At 47.3% G+C, this 24,635-nt stretch overlaps 1 protein-coding gene across 3 annotated transcripts in view; it reads right to left on the minus strand.

The window, feature by feature from the left end:
- Window positions 1-364: 364 nt before the first annotated feature.
- Window positions 365-24,635, minus strand: part of sema4gb (sema domain, immunoglobulin domain (Ig), transmembrane domain (TM) and short cytoplasmic domain, (semaphorin) 4Gb) — a 33,923-nt gene continuing 9,652 nt past the window's right edge. For 2 of the 3 annotated variants that reach the window (XM_062526130.1, XM_062526129.1), the window contains exons 3-16: window positions 17,893-18,044; window positions 17,507-17,569; window positions 17,191-17,304; window positions 16,876-16,974; window positions 16,383-16,473; window positions 15,954-16,067; window positions 15,534-15,688; window positions 9,648-9,823; window positions 5,287-5,425; window positions 4,776-4,998; window positions 4,328-4,443; window positions 3,807-3,961; window positions 3,474-3,535; window positions 365-2,429 (exon numbers count right to left, since the gene is read on the minus strand). In XM_062526130.1, coding sequence (XP_062382114.1) covers window positions 1,411-2,429; window positions 3,474-3,535; window positions 3,807-3,961; window positions 4,328-4,443; window positions 4,776-4,998; window positions 5,287-5,425; window positions 9,648-9,823; window positions 15,534-15,688; window positions 15,954-16,067; window positions 16,383-16,473; window positions 16,876-16,974; window positions 17,191-17,304; window positions 17,507-17,569; window positions 17,893-18,044 — 2,678 coding nt within the window. In that variant the 3' untranslated portion in view covers window positions 365-1,410. The remainder of the gene's footprint in view (window positions 2,430-3,473; window positions 3,536-3,806; window positions 3,962-4,327; window positions 4,444-4,775; window positions 4,999-5,286; window positions 5,426-9,647; window positions 9,824-15,533; window positions 15,689-15,953; window positions 16,068-16,382; window positions 16,474-16,875; window positions 16,975-17,190; window positions 17,305-17,506; window positions 17,570-17,892; window positions 18,045-24,635) is intronic. The other variant, XM_062526131.1, reaches the window with a different exon arrangement.

Here is a 24,635-nt window from a genome sequence, read left to right on the forward strand (position 1 = left end):
TGTTTGTCTGTTTGTGTGCGTGTGCGTGTGTGTGTGTGTGTGTATGTGTGTGTGTGTGTTTTATGATTCTCCCACAGCATTGTGCAGGGTCTGGGTCTCTTTATTGCGTTCTTCATTGTGTCGCCTCTGGGGAGGTTAGAGCTGTCCATTGTTAATGTGCCTCTCCTCCACAAGCAGTGTACAGTGTAACGTCGTATAATTTAGTCCACAGGCCCCTGCCAGGCGTGCTTATCCCGTGATTAGATAGGTGCATTGGTAATAGCATTATGGATTAGAATAGACTTTTCTATTCTAGACCAATCATTTTCACCTAGAGTGTTCACACTTCTCTTGGTCCATGCACATACTATCGCTTGCTGTAAAGGTATTCTGTGTCCTCTATTGAAATCAATGAAGTGCAATAACTAAAATTCTACATTAAAATAATCAGTACTTAAAATGGATTAAATGGCTGGTATTTGTAATACGGAACACACTGAGTTCAGTAAGAGGACAAAGTCTCCTGGCAAAAATGTGGCTGGTTCTTCTTACCTTCAGGTGCAAATCTGAGATGATTCCTCTTCATCAGGGGGTCCCATTTCCCCTGCTGTTCTCCCTTTCTGGATGTACTTAGCCAGAGTCAACTCAAAGAGACATCTTAGTCTAGTTGTATATGTAGAGGGCCAAACCTGGGCTTTAATACTGTGGTTTTCTTCATCTGAGCACCCCTGTCAAACACCTAGATGTCTGTACAGGAGTAGTTTACACTGTGTTTACCTGCTGTAATGTTACCATAGTGTCATTAAGTTGCTACTGTTGGCTGCATTTGCACACTTGGTTACTTTTGAATGTATTATACTGTACAAAAGACAATTCCACAAAGGATCAAACAAAGTGTTTTTCAGTCCATACGAGTCCAGTGCCTATCTTTGACCTCTCAAGTCAAACCAATGATCCAATGTCACAGACAGAATCTTAGGCTTCAACGCTTATGGCCATTTTCCTCTTCCACTATCATACATAAATGCCTTAGCCGTTTTGAGGAACTGCTAATATTCTTCCCCAGAGATCAGGTAAATTACATTAAATAAATATAACGTCATGAACAAATTGTCTACCTTTACGGGGGGTTAATCCGATATGTGATTGAAACGTAATGCCAGCTCAGTTCAGGCCAGTTCAGTTCAGTTCAGTTCAGCTCAGTTCAGTTGAGTTCAGCTTGCGTGAGCAATAAACAGAGGTACATTATTTCAATAGTTTTACTCCGTTGTTACACTGAGGGGGTTTTCACAGAAACAAAACAAGGATCTTATTGCACAGCGGGTCCACCCACGACCACCACAAACTGACGAGGGGTAAGGGTGGAGTTGGGTGGGGTAGGGTGGAGGTGGGAGAGGGGTTAGGAGCGGGGCGGAGGGGGGGTGGAGGGGGCTACACGGAGCTCTCATCCGTCTGCACGTCGTCGAGCTGAGTGTGTTTCCGCTTCTCCAGGATGCGGTTGAGCTCCTCGGTGAAGGAGTGGTAGAGGGGCGAGGTGCTCTCGCCCTCCGCCTGCCCCAGCAGCACGTAGTTGTTCCCGTTCATCTTGCGCAGCACGCTGGGCAGCGTGGCCGAGAGCCCGTTGGCGAAGTCCGACGCGGGCAGCGGCGGCGGCATGGGGAGCGGCGGGGCCGGGGGCGGCGTCCGGTCGCTGTTGTTGCCGCCGCCGCCGGGCGAACCCAGCTGGCCGTCGCCGGGCACGATCTGCAGCAGGCTGCCGTCCTCGCCTCCCGCGGCCGTCCCCCGCCGCGACACCCGCCCGTTGCAGTGGCTGGAGATGGTCTTCAGCTCCAGGTGGGAGCTCCGCTTGCGCTCGGTGGCCGCCGCCGCCGCCGCCGCCATCACGCCGCCCTGCTGCTGCGACGAGTACTTCCTGTCGGGGCTCGGCGCCCTCCCCCGGGCGCAGAAGCTGACGTAGAGCAGCACCACGGTCAGCACCAGGCACAGGCCGCCCAGCACCGCCACCAGGGACACGTACAGCGCCTCCATGTGCCTGTAGGCCTGCGACTCCGGCCCGGGGGGGAGCGGCGCCGGCGGGGAGGACACGGGCTGCTCCGAGGGCCCGACGGACGGAGTCGGAAGGGAATCGAGGAACTCCGAGGGCGGTTCCGTCGAATCCCCCGGGCCCGGCGAGGGCAGAACCGGGGCCTGGATCCGGACGGTGTACCGGCGCACCGGCACCCGGACGCCGTTCTCCTGGGAGAAGCAGCGGTACGAGCCGCTCTGTTTGGGTCGGGCGGCGATGAGGAGCAGGCCGTCGGTTCCGACGCGGTAGCTGGAGCCCAGCCCGGGGCTCGGCAGGTCCAGGCCATTCAGCGTCCACAGCGGGGTTGCCAGGTTGGAGAGGAGTTCACACTGAAGGAGCACGTCGTCCCCCGCCATCACGGATCGGGCACGGTGCACTGTTGAACCTGGAAAACCACACAGGGGAATGACACAGAACTGTAAGTATTTTAAAAAGTACTGGCACAATTACATTCACATTTAACTGATAGTCAATGGCCTCAATACTCATAGGAATCTACTTAATTATTCATTCATTCATTCATTCATTCATACAGTACACGGAATGCAACTGAGAATGTATAATGGTGTTTAGTATGCTACACTGAAACTAATTTAGCTACATCAATGAACATTTATTTCACAACTGAATAAGACTAATGGATCTGCTGAATCAAAAATAAAAACAAATCTGAGTAGAGTCTTTAGATGAAACACATGAAACAGGAAGTAATTAAAATAAAACTGTAGAGAACAGAGGCAGCTTGCTACTGATAAGTGGAAATAGTGGAAATAATTGGTACAACTTCCACAGATGTTTGAGTGTACTTAAGTGTAACTAGAGAACTAAAATGCAGCTCAAGTGTGCTTAAGAACATCTGATTAAGTAAACACAGTAACATGTAAACAATAACAATGGTTCTAATCTAAGCCCATACAGTATGTATGGCATGTTAACTTCAAAATGCAAACTGCAGTACATAACATCTAAAGGGTTCAAACCAAAGACTCGCGACGAGATGAGCTGCAACATTCGTAAACCTTGCAACTGTGACTAGACATGGTGAAAGCTTTGCGATGGCTTGCAACGACATACTGTACAACATTTAATTCACACCTCTGCATTTCTGCAACGGTTTCGTCTTTCATTGCGGATCTTTGGTGTGAATTGGGCCAAAGGGCACACTACACACTACATGCTCTCTTTTTATTTTCTATTTTCTATCTTTTTATTATTATTTTTATTTGTATTATTATTATTATTACTATTACTCTTTGCCCATCTATGCGTTTATCTGCTATTACTGTTTGTTTTTTTGTTTATGTGAAGCACATTGAATGACCTCTGTGTATGAAATGTGCTATATAAATAAACTTGACTTGACTACAAAGTAGGGGCAGACAGTTGACATGAACATCTGCCCACTTTAGCAAGTGCACTCACTACTCACCATCACCTGAGATGCTGGGACAACCCCTATTCCCCACTTCAACATCTTGAACAAGACTGGACCTGCAGAGAGCAAAAAGCATAACTTCAGCAGTGCAAAGTTGCAAAATATAACATACATACAATGTATGTAAAAGTTGTTGAGTAGAGTTCCTTGAGACAGGGGAAACCGGAGCAAGTGTGCGGACATTCTGTTTCTGTTTCATTCTGATTCTGTTTCATTAGTCTACGTTTTTTTTTTTGTCCAGCACTTTTACTTTTTGGATGTGTGCATCGCTATCTTTTTGCATGTAGAGTTCCTTGAGAGAAATGACAGTAGATGAGACCTCTGTACCTGTCTGTGTGCAGGGAAACATCAGCACATGTCGTGCCATCCCAACCACAGAATGGGTCCCGGGCAAACACACAGTCGAAACATGATATGTATTTCTGACAGGTGGCTAAAGGCACCTGCACCAGGCCAGACTGAGAGCTCAGGTACACACTCCTCTGTCAGAGAGAGAGAGAGGGAGAAACAGAAAGAAGGAGAGAGAGGCAAGGATGAGGGGAGGGAGCAAAAGAGAACCAGACAGTTTGAAACTGTTCAATATTCAGATTTTTTTTTATGCTCAATTTCTGCATTTTGGTTCCACCTTACATTTCCCGTTTCATTGCACTTGAATCTATGATCTATAGCATTATTAAAAATAGGCACAAAAAAACGAAACAAATTTCCTCCTGTTCTTTGCGCCCCGTTTGTCAAGTCTCTATTCCCCACTAGTGGAGTGCGGCCCACACTTTGAGAACCACTGGTTTGGACATGGGCAGATGAACAGTAAATACAGTGACAGTGTGTAGGGAGCGACTTCTTGCTACCTGCGCTTGAGAGATCACCATGCTGTAGACCTGCTGCGGCTCACTGAACAGCTGGAGCTCCTCGATGATGTGGACGTGATCTCCGACCTCTACTGCCCTGTGGAGCCAGCCCTCATCTGAACACACACACACACACACACACAAGTTAACCCCACATACTAGTTAAGTCAAGTCAAGTCAAGTTTATTTATATAGCGCTTTACATAAACAAAAAACAAACAGTAATAGCAATAATAATAATAATAATAATGATAATAATAAAATGAATAATAATACAAACTAAAACAAAAAACTAACATTTCAAAGATATTATTAAGAATTAAGTATCAGCTCTGAAACAGGATACTACTTGCGACTGCCACAATTTCAGACAAAAATAATAATCAAAGCATTACTCCTATGTAATAATAAACACCCCATAAAGACCAATCAATCAGACCAAGCTCACCTGTGCAAATGAAGAGCATGTTATAAACAACCCCGTCTGCAGCAGCCACGGGAAGCACGGAGATCTTGCTGTAGTTGACGCTCTTCTTGAACACCAGAGGGCGCCCTCTGACCGGCAGCACTGGGGAGGCCATGAGAGGGTGGCGGCGCACGAAGGTGAGAACGTTGTCGGGGAGGTCACGTGACGAATTAATGAGCAGAGCCCGGTGCTGGTTGGTTATACACTAGAGGGAAGGGAAGGACGGGGTCACTGGTACCAATTAATGAGGAAACGGCTGGATACTGAAGAGAGAGAGAGACAACATTCATATACCCTCTCTCTCTCTCACACACACACACACACACTGTCTGTGACACACAAACACATGTACTGTATGTATGCATGCACATGCACACAAACACACACCCACACACACATGCATGCATCCCAAGCCACGCACGTACACCAATCACTTAAGTCACGCACACACATACTGAACTATAAACACACATTCTGTATTCTTAAATCTCACCGAACCAGGCCTTGGTTCTGGAACCTTCCCTGTGAACTCTCTCCATTTTGAGTCCTGGTTCTCCATGAAGGGTCCATCAAAGGCCTTCTGGATGTCAGTGACGGAGTACAGGCATACAGCTGACGCCTTCACATTTTTCCTTTAAAAAATGAGACAACACGCAAGGTTGTTTAAGGCAGGGCAGGAGTAATTGCCCAAATTCTCTAAGGAACAGTTGTCAGCATAAGCACTAAGTAGAGTGTCTAAGTAGTGCTCAGTGTAGGCTGTAATATATTGATCTATGGAATAGTTGAAGAAGTTTGAGGACAGTTCATGGAACTGCCAAGTTGTTCATTGGTGTATTTCTATGGTGACAGACAGTTAGAACAACGCCTGCTGGAGAACCAGCTCGTGGCTTGTGTGGAATCCCCTCTTTCCTCTCTGGTGTCTCTCTACTGCACATGACACACTTACAGTACTGTACAGCGGGGCTACGCCGGGAGCTCAACTGGAGCATTCCGTGGGCCTCTCTCAACATCCCTCCTCGATCCTCGACGCTCGGTCCTCCAGGCTCGTTCCCACTGATCTATAACTTAACACTGGATAGACTATCCCATTGTTTTTCTATGTAGATCAGTGAGGACGAGGACAGAGAAACAAAGGGAGGATGTATGAAAGACAAATGAGAGGCGCCCCGTGTATCCGAGTGTATCCTGCAACAATCAGCTTCCGCCATAATCAATGGAACTGGCTACAGCAGCTGTGAGAGTACTGCACACATACAAATTGAGCGGTCTTCTAGAACAATTTTTATGCACCACGAATGGAACAGTTGGGCGCCCAGTGTAGCGCCGCTGTTAGAACTCTCACTGCGGCCCTATGAGGCCTGTCACATGACGCGACTGTGCCGATGTCACATGGGACTCGCTGATAATGAGGACGCCATCGTCTTCCTGTGGCGAAAAATATGCTCGCAGCGGGCGGCTAATAGTCAAACAAAAAAAGCAGACAATGGGAGCAAATTAACATTTAACGGTGTTATCTTTTCATGCAGCTTAGCTTAATGATACAATGACCGAATCACCCCTTCTGGGGCTATGCACACAGAGGCGCCAGCCCTGTCCAGCAATAAAACTAAGAGAGAGAGAGAGAGAGACAGAGAGAGAGAGAAATGTGGAGAGGGAGAGGCACAGATAGAGAAGCAGAGTGAAATTGAGAGAGAGAAAGAGAGGTGTAAGGTGGTGGGGGGAGAGAGAGAGAGAGAGAGAGAGAGAGAGAGAGAGAGAGAGAGAGGGGGGTGTAACGTGGTGGGGGGAGAGAGAAAGGTGTAAGGTGGTGGTGGGGGGACAGAGAGAAAGAGGGATGGAGAGAGAAATAGCGAAAGAGAGGGACCCACCAGCAGAACAACGGTGAAAGACACAAAACGCCTTAGAGAGCCAGAGAGAGAGAGACCCAGACAGGGAGACAGCGAGGGGAACATTCAGAGACATTCTCTCTCGCCGTGATCTTTAGTCACTGAAACCAATGACTGATGCAGCATGACTCTGCATATTAGTATTCCCTCCTCTCTTTCTTTCCCTTTCTTTTTCACTCTCTCTCCTTCCTCCCTGTCTCTTTCCATTCTCCTCCCTTCCTCAGGCCGTCTGGCATTATGCTACTTTTCAACTCAGATCCATTCTTCTTCTTCTTTGTGCTTGTGCTTTATCTCTTCACTTTCTCTATCTCACATTTTTATTTGCTGTGTATTTCCTCCTCTGATATGAAAAGGACACACAAACACACACGCAGACACAGACACACACACACACACACACACACACACATACACACAGACATACACACAGGCACACGCACAAACACATCTTCAGAACAATTCACACAATCTGTGATAGTCATTACCATCCTCTCTAAAAATAAACTGATCCCAAAGTCATCTGTTTGCTTCACCAAAAAAAAAATCCATCTCCAACTGAACGTTTACTTGAGAAACAAACTCGCTTCGTGTCAGTAACCATCCCACTGATGAACCTCAAGCTGAGCCTCTCCTCATCACAGGACAGTCATATGTCTGTGGATTACCTCTTCCCCCTGTCGCAGCCTCTCACACGGGAGAGGAGGGGAATCTCCCAACACCCTGGAGCCTCGAGTCTCATGAGAGCTCCAATCGAGCCTCAAAGCAGCCAAGGGCCAATGCCCTTTCCTCGGACAATGCTTTCAGTTATAACTTTAGACGTGTCTGATGAGTAATCCTACAGACACTAATAATAACAGTTGGCGTCTTTGTATACTCAAAATATCAATGAGCTTAGTTTGAACTTTATGAATTAACATAAAAGTTCAGTGAAGGATCTTATGCTATTTCAAGACCATAACATTTTTTTGTCACATTCAGCAATCATCTTCTCAGGATCTCTAACTACCCATTGCGTGATTATACTGTAAAAAAATCCGGTCTCAGGAGGCAACCCAGGCTCCGAATACTGGAAACAAACAAAGTGGGCGCAGACTGGCCCCAAACAAAAACGAATCCCTGCGTGGAGTTTCTCTGGGGATGCTGAAGGTAGGGGTGAGCTACTTCTGCGGTGTGTTTTCTTTGGACCTTGGTTAAAATATAATGCATGTTTTTCTGCATAGACACATCTGCTAATGAATGTAAACATAATTATAAACACAAACAAACAAGACATCTTGCGAAATCTTGCCTTGCAGCTCAGACTGGAAACCTGCACATTCAACGCTCCTGTTTCCGTTACACATTTGTGGGGACCAATCACAAACTGGCTTATGCACATGGCACACCCCGATCGTTGGTCTGATTGGTTGAAGCGTAGAGGGTCATTTGAACTATGCCCACTGATCACGCCCCTTCTGCAGTAGAAATACAGCGCAGACTCCCCAGACTAATGTTCCATCTTAAAATATTGAGCTTGGCCTGGTGAGAGTCAAGCAACCTGTTCCACAAAGCAGTGAACTATATGACTCTGTTTACATCACAGGGGCTGATACAGTTGGTGACAGCCATGCTAACTTCACAGTTTTTATACGAACAAGTAAACAAATGATTCCTACATAAACAAACTGTACTTAAAGTACAAATATCCAGTAACTATCTACAGCCAGAGGTAGAAAACTCCAGAGGGGTATTTCACAAAAGCAGAATTAAGACATCCAAGATAATCGATAAAGCCAGGTTTGACATAGCGTTCTCTAGTCATCCTTGCTAAACTCGTTTCACTAACGCCAATCCAGGATGAACAGGAGCGTCTATGTCAAGCCAGGTGTAAGTTATTCGGGATGTGTGCGCGTTCTCGTTTCTCCCCCAAATAACTCACGGTTGGAATAAAAAAGACGCCAAAAATAGCATCTTGCACACAACGTTAACAACCGCTTTTGATATAGACAACAACGAGGTAAAGTTTTACTTTTTTTGGATGGGGAATCATGATTATTTCTGTTACATAGCGGGAGTAGGTGTGGCAGACCAAGTGAATGCAAATTTACGTATGTACCCACGTGTGAGAGCTTCCTTGTCTCGGCACGCAACGTCATTAAGAAAGTGCTTGCCTCCGCAAAGATGCACAAAGTATGACTATATATATCTTTATTCTGTCTTTAAACCAAATTAGTTGAAAACACCTTCGAAATATGTCCCCTCCACTTCCAATCAACTACTACAGTAGGCTATTCATCAAACGTCAGTCAAAAAAAGATGCAAACAACGATTTTGTAATTAATTATAAGGCCACCATAATTTAAATGATATCTAAATGGTATTGGGCAGACATTCTGTTGTGTTTTGCGAGTAAATGCAAGTAGCAAATAGTATATAAATGGAGTACAGCTCTTTCAAAAATCGCATGCAGGTCTGATTTGAATGACAGCTAGCTGAACCAATCAGATAATGTAATTACCATTAGAATTAACTTATCTTGGCTGTTAGCCTGGTCGGGAGCAGGCTAGCTTCAGAGAATAAATTCCCATGGCAACTTATGTAGCATCTCTTTTGTGAAACCGAGTCAAGGGTAAGTTCATCCAGGATAACCAAAAAATCCCGGCTTAATCCCTTATCTAGGTTTTGTGAAATACCCCTCAGGTTCAGAAAGTAAAAATCCAATAATATATTGGTTCTGCCTGTGCACTTAACACAGGTGATCTCGTCAATTAGCTGCTCTACCCAGCTGAAGAGTTGTGCTAATTAGAATCAAGAGACTTGTGCTAATTAGAATCAGCTGGTTTAAGTGAATGATTGGCACAGATATGTGGCAGGACTTTTACTTTCTGAAGCTGGACTTTTCTACCTCTAACAACAGCATAATAAATATAGTATGCTGTGACATCTACACTCTATTGTACTTCAATCAATGCTATGGTGGCGTTCTCACCATTCCAGTCCAAAGACGCCGTAGAAGACGCTGTCCTGCGCACGGGCTCCCTCCAGCAGGGCGGCGCTGCGTAGCACGTTGAGCTGCAGCTCGTAGTCCGGGATGGAGCACAGCAGCCGGGCCTTCAGGAAGGATGTCCAGCGCCGCTGCAGGGTCCGCTGCCCACCGATGTCCCCCTGGCAGAGAGAGAGAGGGAGAGAGAGAGAGGGAGAGAGAGGTGAGGGAGGAGCGCTTCAACACACACAGAGAGAGAGATAGAGAGAGAGAGAGAGAGAGGGAGAGAGAGAGAGGGAGAGAGAGGTGAGGGAGGAGCGCTTCAACACACACAGAGAGAGAGATAGAGAGAGAGAGAGAGAGAGAGGGAGAGAGAGGTGAGGGAGGAGCGCTTCAATACACACACAGAGAGAGAGATAGAGAGAGAGAAAAAGGTGAGGGAGGAGCGCTTCAATACACAGAGAGAGAGAGAGAGAGAGGTGAGGGAGGAGTGTTTCAATACACAGAGAGAGAGAGAGAGAGAGAGAGAGAGAGAGAGAGAGAGAGAGGTGAAGGAGAGAGGTGAGGGAATAGGAGAGGGTAGTCAAACGTTGCAGAGCACATATTACACAGTGCTTAAACATTGGCAGAGAAAGGTAGAGGTGCAGGATGGGAATCACTGTGTGTGTGTGTGTGTGTGTGTGTGTGTGTGTGTGTGTGTGTGTGTGTGTGTGTGTGTGTGTGTGTGTGTGTGTGTGTGTATGTGTGTGAGTGTCTGTGTGTCTGTGTGTTTGTGTGTGTTCGTGAGTGTGCTTGTGTAGGAGTGAGTGTGTGTGTGTGTGTGTGTGTGTGTGTTTGTAAAGTATGTGCTTATATCTTTACTGCAGAGCATAATCCATCCATCCACATGTAGGATAAAAAAACAGAGATCTGCACTGCAGATGATCGAGCACCAAAACACACACTCACTATAAACAAAGGACATCTTATGAGTTTTCTGTGTGTGTGTGCGTGAGCGAGAGAGGAGTTGGGATAAATTGACTGCTTTTCTTATTCTGTCAGCAAGGCGCTGACTGTGATTGGTCTGGCCCTGGCTGGGCCTACTTTGGCAGATTCCCCCTAATTATATTTTTTTTTACCATGCCGAGACCAGACACCCACACACACACACAGACACACACACACACACACACACACACACACACAAACACACACACACACACACACACTGCTGCGTGGGAAAATAGCACTTTAATATCTCATCTGGATCACGGCGTCACAAATCCCTTTGCTCATCTCACACAGACCTCCAGCAGCAACTACAGTTTCTCTGTTTTATCAAACCTGCGTTCCCCCCTTACCGTGATAAACTATGCAAACTACACAACACAAACTATTACACTGAGGATTATGCCTCTCACAGACCTTTCATCTTCATTACCTCCGGCAAGGAGGCTATGTTTTCATCGGGGTTTGTCTGTCTGTCTGTCTGTTTGTTTGTTTGTTTGTTTGTTTGTTTGTTCACAGGATAACTCAAAAAGTTATGGATTTTGATTTTGATGAAACGTTCAGGGAAGGTCTGAAATGACCAAAGGAAGTGGGAGTGATCTGTATCACCGTCTGGATCCAGGAGGCGGTTATGTTTTCGCCTTGGCGGAGGTTTGCACTCTCTGAGTACGTTTCTAGTTGAAAATACATTCAGCGTACACCATATGTTATAATATGCACGCCCCTAAGGAAGGCTGACTTTAGGCAGGGGAGACTGACGTTGCCTGAAAGATGTCGATCTGACGCGCAGGTATTACCTGCCCATTTAGGCACCGATGACGTTTCCCAAAAAACCTGGCTCGTCGTTAGCGCCTCGGCCACGTCAGCAGCGGTGGAGATAAGCTAATGCGGACCCCGAGCCAGCTAATCCAATTACGGGCTTCTTTTTCCCCCCATTCTCTCGCACTCTGTAAATATCCCTCCCCATTAAACGGCGGCGGCGGCGGCTCCTGAAGGTTAATCCCCCCTGCCGTGAATTAAGCAGCCGCAGGCAAACGGGCGAGCGAGCGGGCAGGCAGGCAGGCAGGCAGGCGCCGCCACGTAGGGAGAGAGAGGAGGGGCATCGTGGCCGACCTCCAGAGAGAGAGAGAAAGAGAGAGGGAGAGGGAGAGAGAGAGAGAGAGAGAGAGAGAGAGAGCTGGATGTCTCTCTGCATGGATGGGAGACAAGACCCTGCGGGACAGAGATGGGAGAAGCGAGAGAGGGAGAGAGGGGGGGTGCGGAGGGAGAAAGGGAGAGAGGGAGAGAGGGGGTGGAGGGAGAGAGGGAGGGAGGAGGGAATGGAGGGAGAGAGGGGGGGTGGAGAGAGAGAGGAGGGGATGGAGGGAGAGAGAGAGGGGTGTGGAGGGGGAGAGGGAGAGCGCAACAGACATCAAAGTTAGAAAAAAGCAGAAAGGTGAAAAGGCAGAGAAACAGAGCTAAGCAGGAAAAGAGGGGTGAGAAAGAGGAAGAGAAAGAGGGGTGAGAAAGAGAAAGAGAAAGAGGGAAACAGCACCACTGAAATGGACAGGAAGACAGACACGGGAGAGGAGAAAAGAATAGCAGGGACAGAAAAAAATAGACAGGGTGCCCCAGACTGGCATCTACACGGCCAGCTAACTAAAAAGGGGCCTGAGGCAACCGCACAGCATGGATGGCTGTGGGTACCAGGGCTGTCAGCTCACATTCCCATGAAGCAGGCCAGGGACAGGGGGACAGGGAGCCTTCACACCCTGGGGGGGCTGAGAGGGACATCGGCAGGGGGGAGGAGGAGTGTGGGGTGGGGTGGGGTGTGGGGGGGGTCGCTGATGACTGAGAAACGCTCTGCATTCTAAACACACAGGTCTGACTGGCGCTGGCTGAGTGGCAATGAGTGTGTGTGTGTGTGTGTGTGTGTGTGTGTGTGTGTGTGTGTGTGTGTGTGTGTGTGTGTGTGTGTGTGTGTGTGTGTGTGTGTGTGTGAGTGTGTGTGTGTGTGTGTGTGTGTGTGTGTGTGTGTGTGTCTGTGTGTGTGTCCGGACACTGGAGAGGATGTTACATACAAGAAGATCCACATGGCTTTGTATCTCAGTAGAGTCCAAGGACTACACTAAGAGAGTCACAGAAAGAGAGAGAGAGAGAGAGAGAGAGAGAGAGAGAGACAGTTTTTGCCTTTTTTGTGTACAAGTGTCAGAGAGACAGAGAAAGAAAGTTAGAGACAGACAGAAGGAGACAGAGAGCGACAGTCTGTGTTTGTTTCTGTCTGTGTGCATGATGATTCAGAAAGAGAAAGAGAGATAGATAGAGAGAGAGAGAGCGAGACAGATAGAGAGAGAGAGACAGACAGTGAGAGAGAGTGAATGCATATTTATGCATGTTTGCCTGTGGCGTGTGCAGAAGCCCCCAAGTTAACAAGGTGCCCTCTAACCGTCTCTGGCACATGCAAATCCCGTGTCCATAGCGTAGCCTCGGTGGCTTCGCCTGTCTCTGGAGGGGGGACGAGCGTCGTGCTCTTATGCCACGCGTCCGGTCAACCTCTCCACCTGCTTCTGTTTTTCGGGGCTTCTGCTTTGCTCACCTCAACATCCTTGATTGCAGAATGTTCTGAAGCTCAACCACTACACTACTGATCTGGCATCAGTCCTGCCCACATCCATTATCAGCAGCTACACATCTGACAAGTGTCTGACAACACACACGCAAGCATGCACGAAAGAATGCACACACATACACAGACACACACACACAAACACACACACACAAATACACACACACACACACACACACACACACACACACACACACACACACACACACACACACACACACACACACACACATACACACACACAAACGCACTCTCCACCTGCTTCTTTTTCTTGCTTTGCTCACCTCAACATCAGTCCACTCCCCACATCCCCTCCCTGATTGCAGAATGTTCTAAAGCTCAACCACTACTGATCTGGCATCAGTCCTGCCCACATCCACTATCAGAAGCTACATATCTGACAAGTGTCTGACAACACACGCGCAAGCATGCACGAACGCATACACACAGACACAGACACAGACACAGACACAGACACAGACACAGACACAGACACAGACACAGACACAGACACAGACACACAGACACAGACACAGACACACACACACACACACACACACACACACACACACACACACACACACACACACACACACACACACACACACACACACACACACAGACCCAAACACAGAACCAAACACACACACATACACAGACACACATACACACACAGAGCGAGACAGACAGACAGACAGACAGACAGACAGACAGACAGACAGACAGACAGACAGACACACACACACACACACACACACACACACATACAGTACACACACCTTTCCCCACTCAAAAGGCTCCACCCAGTCCCCATCCCCATCCCCAGCTGAGCGGCACTGTGCTCATAGACAGATCAGTGAGGGACTTGACCTGGATCCTGCAGGAGCTGAATTGTTAATGGTGTGGAAAACTGTGAGTGTGAAATAATGGATATTAATAATGAACCAGGGGTGCCAAAATGACAGAGACGAGAGGCAACAAGGTGGGGGGGGGGGGGGGGGGGGGGGGTTAACATTAACTCAAGAGTGTGTTGATAAAAAAAAACGAAGTGCAGAGATTTAGGGAGAATTGGCTAGAGTGGTTTGGCAGGGACAGGAGAGGGATGCTGAGAGAAATGAGATGAGATGCGATGAGATGGATGAGGAGGATGGGGAGAAAAGTAAGATAGTAAGATAGATGGAGAGAGAGAAAAAAAACTATGAGGGGGAGAGAGCAGGGTGTTGAGACTGGGGGGAACTAGTCATATAGGGGAGAGAGAGAAAAGTAAGAGAGAACCATGAAAAACTGAGAGAGGAGTAGAGAAGCATGGAAAGAAGCCAAGTAGGAGACAGAGAGAGAGAGGGAAGAAGGGATGAACAGCAAGGGGGAACTGAGAGAGAGAGAGAGAGAGGGAGAGAGAGAGAGAGAGAGAGAGAGAGAGAGAGAGAGAGAGAGAGGGAGTGAAACTACTGTCTAGGGATGAGGGGTGGGCTCTATTCTGCCTGGCAACAGTGGCATCAGTACCCACCAACGCCCCCACCTCCAACCCCCATCCCCCCACCCCCACAACACTAAGCCGCTGAACCCAGCACAAGAAGGAGGTCAGTCTGAGGTTCAATAATTCAGACAGGGGGGGGGGGGGGGGGAGGAAGAGGAGGAAGAGGAGGAAGACTGTCTTCACACCTCCAGAGGAAGAGTGTGCGCCGGTGTCATCCCGTATTCCCACACCTGAGCCCGACATGTGCACATGTCTCCCGGGCAACAAGGGTCGTCTACCTGCCCTGCCATCCCACTGACTGGACTTTACTGTAGTGCTGACCGGTGCAGGTTCACTTTGCTGCTGTTTTTTTTTTTTCGGCAGAGGCGAGGTACAGTAGCGGTGGTGCCAATGCCAAGGTCATTACGAAATAGCTTCACGAACACATTAGGGAAATTACTGCCCAGGAGGGTTACAATTATTGAATATAGCTATAAATATAGCCAGAAAATTGGGCTACAAATATAGCCATAAAATGATTGGCTGTATGAACTTTGCTCAAAACAGTATAGCTTAGTGTGCATTTAGTCTTAATCATTATTATTGTTGCGGTCATTATCATTATTATGATTAGCTGTTTATAGCTATATATTATTAGCTAACATTGGTTTACGAACAAACTAAATCTTAGGCTTAGTGTGCAGGGAGAGGCATGTGCTTCTTGTTCAGTATTTCAAAAAGCTGTCTTCAGGGCTGAGAACTTGTCTGACGAGAGACTAAAAGAAGTCCAATGGCACTAGATCTAGAAGAATAGAAAATAAACAAATGAGTTGCTTCTCCTCACCTTGCACACTCGTGCCACTCGGGCCACCCTTCTCTGGCTGGAGTACGCCGTCTGCTCCTGGTTCTTCTCCGTGAAGAAGAAGTAGATCTTGTCGTCGTCCCCGATGGAGCTGTTGACGCTCTCTCTCAGCAGGGCTGAGTCCACAAAGTCAGCCTCTGGAACAGAGGGAAGGCAGAAGATGTGGATGTGAGTTTTGTCCCACTCACGCACATTAGCGATACTTTAGCAATGAAAATAAATCCATTCCTCATAACATCAGATCTGACTAAGGAGATATAAGCGTCAAGCAATTTCCATTTCCATAACATTTATCCAAACATGTATCACTTTAACCAATGCAACTCATGTGATGTGAGGCACAGCGCAAATGCAAACAGCCTTAACAAGAGAGTGACTGGCACTGCCACTTGCTTTGCCTACCCATAAGCCATCTGGTGGGAGCCTCTTCTGCCCTCAGCACAGGAAATGGAAAGTTGCGTCGGACGTCAGGTGTGTTCCGGAACTCGTACTGAGAGGCGGAGAACATGTCGCCATCTGATCATGTGCAGAAAGAGAGCAAGAGGCGTTGGATTACATTATCACAGGGTACTCAAGAAATAGCTTAGAAATACGAGTGAGTGAGTGAATGACCTTGAATAACCTTGCTCAGATCTATGAAATCATGCCCTGGTTTTGAATTGTAAGGATTGATTCTCCTATCGCAGTTTCAACAGTGTTAATATGAATCACCACTGGAGTAAACTGTGACTCCTCTAATGAACACATGAAACTCATAATAACAACACAGAGACTTTATAGGTCTCTCCAGCACCCGATTACATAGACACGGCTTGGACTGGTACCGCTTACCCACGAGGAGGCCTGTGTAGCCTTTCGCTGGGTCATAGGGACACCTGTCTCGGCCATCCTCCGTGCGCGAGAGGCGGAACTGCTCCACATCCTATCAGAGGACAGTGCACGGAGAGAGAGAGACAGATGAAAAGGACAAGGGTAAGTAGACGAGATGATCCTAATGGCTGCCCTGACTCTTGAGACCAGGGCTGTGGAAGCAGGTGCATTACACTTGACTTGACATTCTGGGCTCTAAAAGTCTTCTGTGTGCATTCAAAAGGAGTATGTGAAGATAAAAATATAATATACATAATATCTGCAATTAAGGTATATTTAATTACAACAATCAATGTAAATCTAAAGGTAAGGTGATACTTCATCTCAATCAAACGTCTTACAACATAGGCGTGTGTGCTGGAGTGTACATAATAACAACAGTCAATGCAAATCTAAAGCTAAGGTAATACTTATCATATTTAAAGCTCTTAAACATTATAATTAAAGCTCTTACAAGGTATGCGCAAAGTGGCCTGAAGGCATGCGTGCCACAGGTGTACAGGTGAGTCTCGTTTAGCCTCTGCAGGAAGCGGACGTGATTGTAGCACTCCGTCTGTAGGACAAGAAGAGGAGATCGAGACAGACGTGAAGTGACCTCAACGGAACAGGCCCTAAAGAGTTACAGGTTTATTAAGCCAGGGCTGCCAGCCAGACAGCTACACTCTTGTTTCTAAAACGGGAAGAGGGACCATTTTTCATCGCGATTACCTTGGGGTTCTTACAGGACGTTAAAAAAAAAAAGTGAGGCCTAAAGCCAGGCTATAAATACCAGGAGAAAACCCTCACAGTCGGCCACTGACAATTTGCGAGGTGCTGTTATGCCTCCACGGATGGGAACACAAGGTGTATATAAACAGGAGCTGCAGCAACAGCCATCAGGCACCTACGTTACAACAACACAGTCCAAAGGAAAACACAGTGGTGAGGAGGAGAGAGACACACAGAGGAAGACGAACATCACGTAGGCGTCTTCAGTTTTCCCCCCGTCTGACATGTTTGTACTCAAGTTTTTTTCCCTTTGAGTCTCCCTGAGAGTCTCCCTGGTGACAAGGGGGTCGGAGGGTGGACAGGTGTCATCCCCTCACCTGATTGTCTCGGCCTTTGTTCTGGCACTGCCTCTTCTGCTCAGCCGTTGCAGGCCACTTGATCTATAAAACAAAAGGTCACATCGGCTTAACGCTTAAACAAACACATAAATCATATACGGAGTGATCGGTAATCAAAATTAATTAAACGCGCAGAAAATATGCACGTCAAAGCGTGTGGTTCATGGGGAAGAGGTTGGAGGACAACAGGGTTTTACACAGTAAATGGAGGAATACCTGTTCATGTTATAAGCTACAGTACATGGATGTCAAACAGACAATATTTTCTGACTTTTCTCTCAAGGCAGTATTTTCCAAACTAATAATATAACACATCCCAAAATAATCCGAGCCTGGCGTCTACCGCGGCTGTGTACTGTACTCACCGAGTGGTTGGCCCGGGGGGCGGAGATGTTGGCGATGTCCAGGGCGTAGATGGCCTCTCTGGCTCCGGCGTACAGCACCCCGGCCTCCTCCTCCAGGAGCAGGGCGCTGTAGTTCAGCGCTGACCCACGGAAACGATTGCAGCCCAGCAGCCCTGCAGGACCAGAACACACGCACCTACAGTAAAGCATGCAGCACAGCCTCTGAGATGCACATACTGTACATACGGTAGTGCTATGGCAAGCCCTTTTAACATTGAAACACCAAATTTGATTATCTGGAATTAACATTATAATGATAAAATGGCTTGCCATAGTAGTGCATGATAGCGTGTGTTACACTTACAATAACCCCTTGACAGGCATTTTGTCAATATGAGCTCTTAAATGTAACTTGTCACATTTTTATAGCATTTTATAAATATATGCATTCATATATTTGTTGTTTATATATGTTTATACATAAATAAATATATGAATATAGATATAAACAGCTATATGCAGTGCTGTATGTGTATTTGCAACTTGCCACTTGCCAGCAATACTAACACACTCTCATCTCTCCCACTCTCATCTCTCTCTGAGATGCACATACAGTACATACGGTAGTGCATGATAGCCTGTGCTACAATAACCTCTGCGAGCATTGAGAATAGCCTAATGGCTGAAAGTTTCAACGTCTGCTCCCCCTCAGTAAAAATCTTTTTCAGCAAAGACTTGTGCCTTCAACTTTTCCTGCTTTTTTCTGATGTCTTTTGGTTTGACGCACCTGTTTAAAACACTAACACTATCATCTAGAGCGCAACAGTACATCCCTACCTTCTACAATAACCCCTTGACAGACAATGTGAGATCAAAACGTGTGTGGCCTTAAATGTAACTTGTCATATTTTTATACAGTAGCATTTTATAAATGCATTCATAATATATTTGTTGTTTATATATGTGTACATAAATATATGAATATATATAAACAGCTATGTAGTGCTGTACTGCATATTTGCAACTTGCCAGCAATATCAACACACTCTCATCTCTCCCACTCTCATCTCTCTCTCACACACTCTCCTGTGGTCTGCCAGTCAGCCTGATCGTATCCGTCCCCTTGATCAGATAGAGAGGGGGGGGGGGCGCTTTTGGGATGCTGTGGCACCACGGCAACATCAAGGTCACTCACTACAACACACACACACGGGCACCCGGGGGACACGTCTCTCCTCTGTACTCCGCATCACATCGCCGTGATGAAAGCCGACCCGGCCCGCCAAAAGCGCCGGCGCGAGTCAAGTCGCGAAGCGTTACGTCGGCTGGCCCGGGAACGCGATGGCGGCGACAGTGGCGACACTTCACAACTTCGCGACTTCACGCCGGCGCGTGGCTCAGTGAATGAAGAGGGTGCTGGAGTAGGCAGGTAGACGACCCAGAGCCCTGTCTGCCTGCCTTCGCCACCATCACCACCGCGGGACAGGAAGGGCTCGCTTAAATCACTACGGGGAGCGCTTTAGCACTCAGAGAGCTGCTGGGACGCCATCCAGGCACTGAGGCTGATGGAGGGAGGGAGGGAGGGAGAGAGGGAGGAAGAGGAGGAGGAGGAGAGGTAAGAGAGGAGAGGAGGCGCACCAATTAGAGGGACCTGCACTGTGCTGATTCACTCCTCCTCCCATGTGCATCGCTGTGGCCTGCTTCTTTCTCTTATCTATTTCTCTATCCCTCTCTTCTCCACACCAGCTCTCTCTCCCTCTCTAGCTCCTCTCTCCTTTTCTGCTTTCGAGCTCTAATTCTCTATTTCCCACAGCGTATCTCTCTCTCTCTCCCTCTGCCTCTCACCCTCTCTCTCTTTCCCTCTTGCTCTCTCTCTCCCTCTGCCTTTCACACACTCTCTCTCTTCCCACCTGGGCAGTGTGCCACTATGAATATTGGAACCAACGCTGGTTTGACTCTCATTTCCCAACCCTCTTTCACAGAAGCAGAGCAAAAAACGTCTCTCTCTGTCGCTCTCTCTCTCTCTTTCTTTCTCTCTCTGTTGTTTCTCTTTCACTCTCTTCCACACTCTCTCACTCACTCTTGTCATTGCTATCTCTCCTCTGTTTTCCAGTAGGTCACATATTACTGAAATATTTATTTAGTCTCAGGCAGGTCTGTTGACACAAATTTAGGACAAACACAGGGACCAACAGAGGACTAGCATCTGACAGACAGACAGACAGCCCACCCCTCACACACACACACACACACACACATACACACACACACATACACACACCACACATCAGTGGGACAGCCACATTCAACCACACAGATGTGCAAAAAAACTCATACACACCGAGAGGCACACATGCCTCACAATCCCCCCGACACACACACACACACACACACACACACACACACACACACACACACACACACACACACACACACACACACACACACACACACACACACACACACACACACACACACACACACACACACACACACACACACACATACACCCACTAAAACATCTGAGGGGGGTTCGAGTTGTGATTAGAGTTGGCATTACTAGGCCACACTTCATGAGGGAGGCCCATAAAATGCCCGATGTCTCGCCCATCACGTCGTATCTCCATCAAGCGGCACCCCCATGGCCCCCCTAACGTGGCCACCCCGCACCCCCAAACCTCATCCGTCCCCATCCTTTGATCCTGTGGCCCGAGCTATAAATCGCTGCCTGAAAAATCCACACAGCGCGAAAGCCCTCAAAACTGCAGACACAACAAATTCTCCGCAATGTCATGGGGGGAGACAAACATGCCAAGACGGCCAGAGCCCGAGAAATAATGTGTTAAAAAAAATGCTTTTAGGCGTATTTCATGTGTCCGTGCTTCAAAAAAGCGATGGAGTACAGTAATGAGTGAAAGAGTGTTGTTGGTATGGTGTGCACGAGGAGCTCTCCGTTCAGTATCATTCTGCCACTTAGACCTTCTTCTGAAGTCCCACAGAAATAACCTTCCCTTCGAAGTCCTATTGAAGTGCATGGAGAGCTTCGATATGAATTGGATTTATGACTGAAGATGCTACTGTGTGTGGTTCAACAAAGGAATGGAATACAACAAAAGCGGCGTACACTCCGACATCGATCTGTGCTTTGTATTATGGAGATCACGAGCACTCAAAGCACGGCACACACGGCCTTGTACACACAGCTCATCGTGTCAGTCTCGCTGACTGTGTGTGAGTGCGCATGAATGCGTCTCCGTGTTTGTGTGTGTTGTATGTATTTATGTGTGTGTGTGTGTGTGTGTGTGTGTATGTGTGTGTGTGTGTGTGTGAGTGTGCATGAATGCGTCTCCATGTTTGTGTGTGTTGTTGTATGTATATGTGTGTGTGTGTGTGTGCAGGCTCACTCCAAGTGTGATGGAGGGGGAGATCACAGTCCCCAAGAGCTCCCAGCATGCACCCTTCTCATCCCTTTGGCCAGCTGGGAGCCAATCAGGAACGCCCGTGTCAAAGCCATGAGTGTCTGGGGATGCTAAAAGGTCAGGACTCGCTGGGGGGCAATGGGCGAGCAGTGGGGGGGGCGGGGGGGTGGACGATGGGGTGCAAAGTCACGCAGACGTGCAGACCATCTCCATGTATACATATCTCAAAGTCCCTGGATGTCTGTGTGTGCATTCCTCGCTCCTCGCTTTCTGTCTCTTCCTTTTCTTTGGTCTTTCCTTGGTTATTGGCTTTCTTTCGTTTTTTTTCTTTCTTTCCCCTATAAAATAACAATGACTCAGTATTGTGTCCAGCAAATAACTCCTTTAGTTCTCTATACGTGTTCTTCATCTCCCCTCAGGGTCTCTTTCTCACATTCTCGCTTTCTTTTATTGCTCTCGTTCTTTCAACTTTTCTCTCTTCTTTCTTTTCTCTCTTCTTTCTTTCTCTTCTTTCTTTTTCACGTGTACATCTCTCTCTCTCTCTCTCTCTCTCTCTCTACCCTCCAATTCTTCACCAAACAACGTCACGGACAATGACTCAGTAAGGTGTCCTCTACACAACAACATTCCTTAAGTCATTTCCATTAAGCGAGAAAAAAAAAAAAAAAAACTTGGGAGTTACGCAAACATGAGCACGAATCCCGCTTCCAGGCACAGTGACGTTCATCTCACGTTGTTCCCGGGCTAACTCGTGACGTTTCCAGTACAGAGGCCTGATCTGAATATGAAAAAAAAAAAAAAAACAGTGTGCGACCTTCTGACATAACATAAACAGAGGCTAGCGAGGGTCTGACGCATGGCGCTCCGAGCCCAAGGCGAATGATGAAACGTCTACGGCCTTGCACGTTGCCAAGGCTACGAGTGAGTGTAGCATCATTCTTGCACGGCGGCGGTTTGGGATGTCTGGATCGTGACAACACAGTTTGTGACCCTTCAAACTGTCAATTGAAAGCACAAAACACATATGCAGCTATAAGAGCATGGGAGGGGGGGGGGGGGGGGGAGATTCAAAGATGCACCCAAATATAGCAGTTGTCGTGTTGAAAATCTCCCCACTGCAAATAAACTCTAGAATGGTTATGTGAGCAACTTTGCGGCAGGCTGGAGTGCTAGCCAAGCACTTTCATTCCCTGATTTCTTTCCAAAGCTAAATATGTTAATATCTCCTAAACGCCTGTGACTGAGCTCATCAGTACTCGGCTCGCGATGGCACTGCTGCCGCAGACGAGAGAGACCCTCGGCAATCTCGCCTTGGGGGAACAAAGGTGTATTTAAGAGAGCATGGAAAAGAGTGATTAGGTAAATTGTGCTGCCGTTCAGCGCATATATATATATTTATACAGTGTATATATATATATATATATGTATATATATATATGAAGAGTTCAGATGCAAAAGCCTCTAAATCCACTTTTTGTCAAAAATGAGATAATGATGGTGAGTGAATGCTCTTCACATATAGTGTAAGTTAGTTCAATAATTTAGCTCCAAAACTCACTAAATACCATTCTCTTCCTGGTCTGAAATATTGATTTATAGGCGAAACCCTATAAGAGCCTGATACAAAATGCTCATTTAAAAGAAAAGTGGTCAGACGGATTTAGAGGCTTTTGCATCTGAACCCTTCATATATATATATATATTCATATTCACAAAATGAATTTTTAAAGAGCTTATAGCAGAGCACTTCATGGGCTCAAAGGAGTATGTTTGAGGTGCTCTTCAGATGGGAAAGAAACTAAAACAGAACAAGCGTCCGTTTTATCTGTGGGTAGAGAACCCATCAGTGGGTAGAGTACACTGGGGAACCACCACACCTCCAGCCCCCTACACATAAAGCTTGAGTCGACTAGAACAGTGTGTTGACAGAATAGATTGATCTAAAGGACGGCAAACATGGCCTTCAACCTCAACTCCACACGCTGGAGGGGTGGTGGGGTGGGGTGGGCTGGGCTGGGGGGCAATGTTTGCATCCCACACACCTGTATGCTGTGTTGTGTTTGTACTGTATGTCTGTGTGTGTTTTTCATAATGCTTTATGACATGCGCTTTATGTGTGTTCAATTGAGTCTGTGTGTGTGTGTGTGTGTGTGTGTGTCTGTGTCTGTGTGTCTCGGTGTTTGACTGTGTAATAGTGTGCAATAGTGTATGTTTTGTTTGTGCATTTGTGTGTAAATGTTTGCTTGTATGTGTGTGTGTGTGTGTGCATGTATGTTTGTTTATGACTGTTTGGTATGTGTGCACGTGCGCATGAGTGTGTGTGTGTGTGTCTCTGTGTGTGTCTGATAAATTCTCAGCTGGAACCGTACCCTGACCCTTTAAAACACCCATCCCCCTGCAACCTGCTCCCTTCCTCTTCTGAACCTGACAGCATGGTGTGGATTTACACATACTTCCAATATCTATTGAGTTTGTGCGTGACAATGTGTGTGGGTTCTATTGATCCATGAATAAGCTGCCATGGGCTTATGTGCTTGTGTCTGTCTGCTTGTCTCGGTGACTGTATGTGTGTATATGCGTTCGTCTGTATGTGTGTGTGTGTGTGTGTGTGTGTGTGTGTGTGTGTGTGTGTGTGTATGTGTGTGTGCGCATGCGTGCGTGCGTGCGTGCGTGCGTGCGTGTTTGTCAGTTCATATATGAGAGCATCTTTATGTACTGTTTCTACATGTGTGTGTGTGTGTGTGTGTGTGTGTGTGTGTGTGTGTGTGTGTGTGTCTGTTTGTCTGTCTCTGTATGCTTGGATCTGTGTGTGAGGGAGAGAGTGAATGTGCATGTTTGTGAGTGTGTGTGAGAGTCTGTTTGTGTCTGTGTGTTTTTGTGTGTTTGTGTCTATCCATGTGAGTATGTGCGTGTCAGTGTGTGTGCTTGTGCTGAGTCACTGCCTCCCAAACACACACACACACACACACACACACACACACACACACACACACACACACACACACACACACACACACACATACACACACACACACACACCCACACACACGCAAACACGCACACACGCACACACACACACACACACACACACACACACACACACGCACGCACACACACACACAGTTCCCCACTGACTAATAGCAGGAAGCCGCCACACGCGACTAATGCAACGAACCAACACCATGGCGGGCCGCGCTTTCTTGGGGCCGGCTGTGACTTAACCACGAGTGACACGGGGTGAGAACCGTCATCTGCACGGAACGTGACCCATGTTGTGCAACCACACGCAACACTCACACTGCAGTGGCCACATGCTGGGCCTACCGCCCTCCACACTACAGAGAG

The sequence above is a fragment of the Sardina pilchardus genome, chromosome 22 (genome assembly GCF_963854185.1).
Source record: "Sardina pilchardus chromosome 22, fSarPil1.1, whole genome shotgun sequence".
Taxonomy (NCBI): Eukaryota; Metazoa; Chordata; class Actinopteri; order Clupeiformes; family Clupeidae; genus Sardina; species Sardina pilchardus.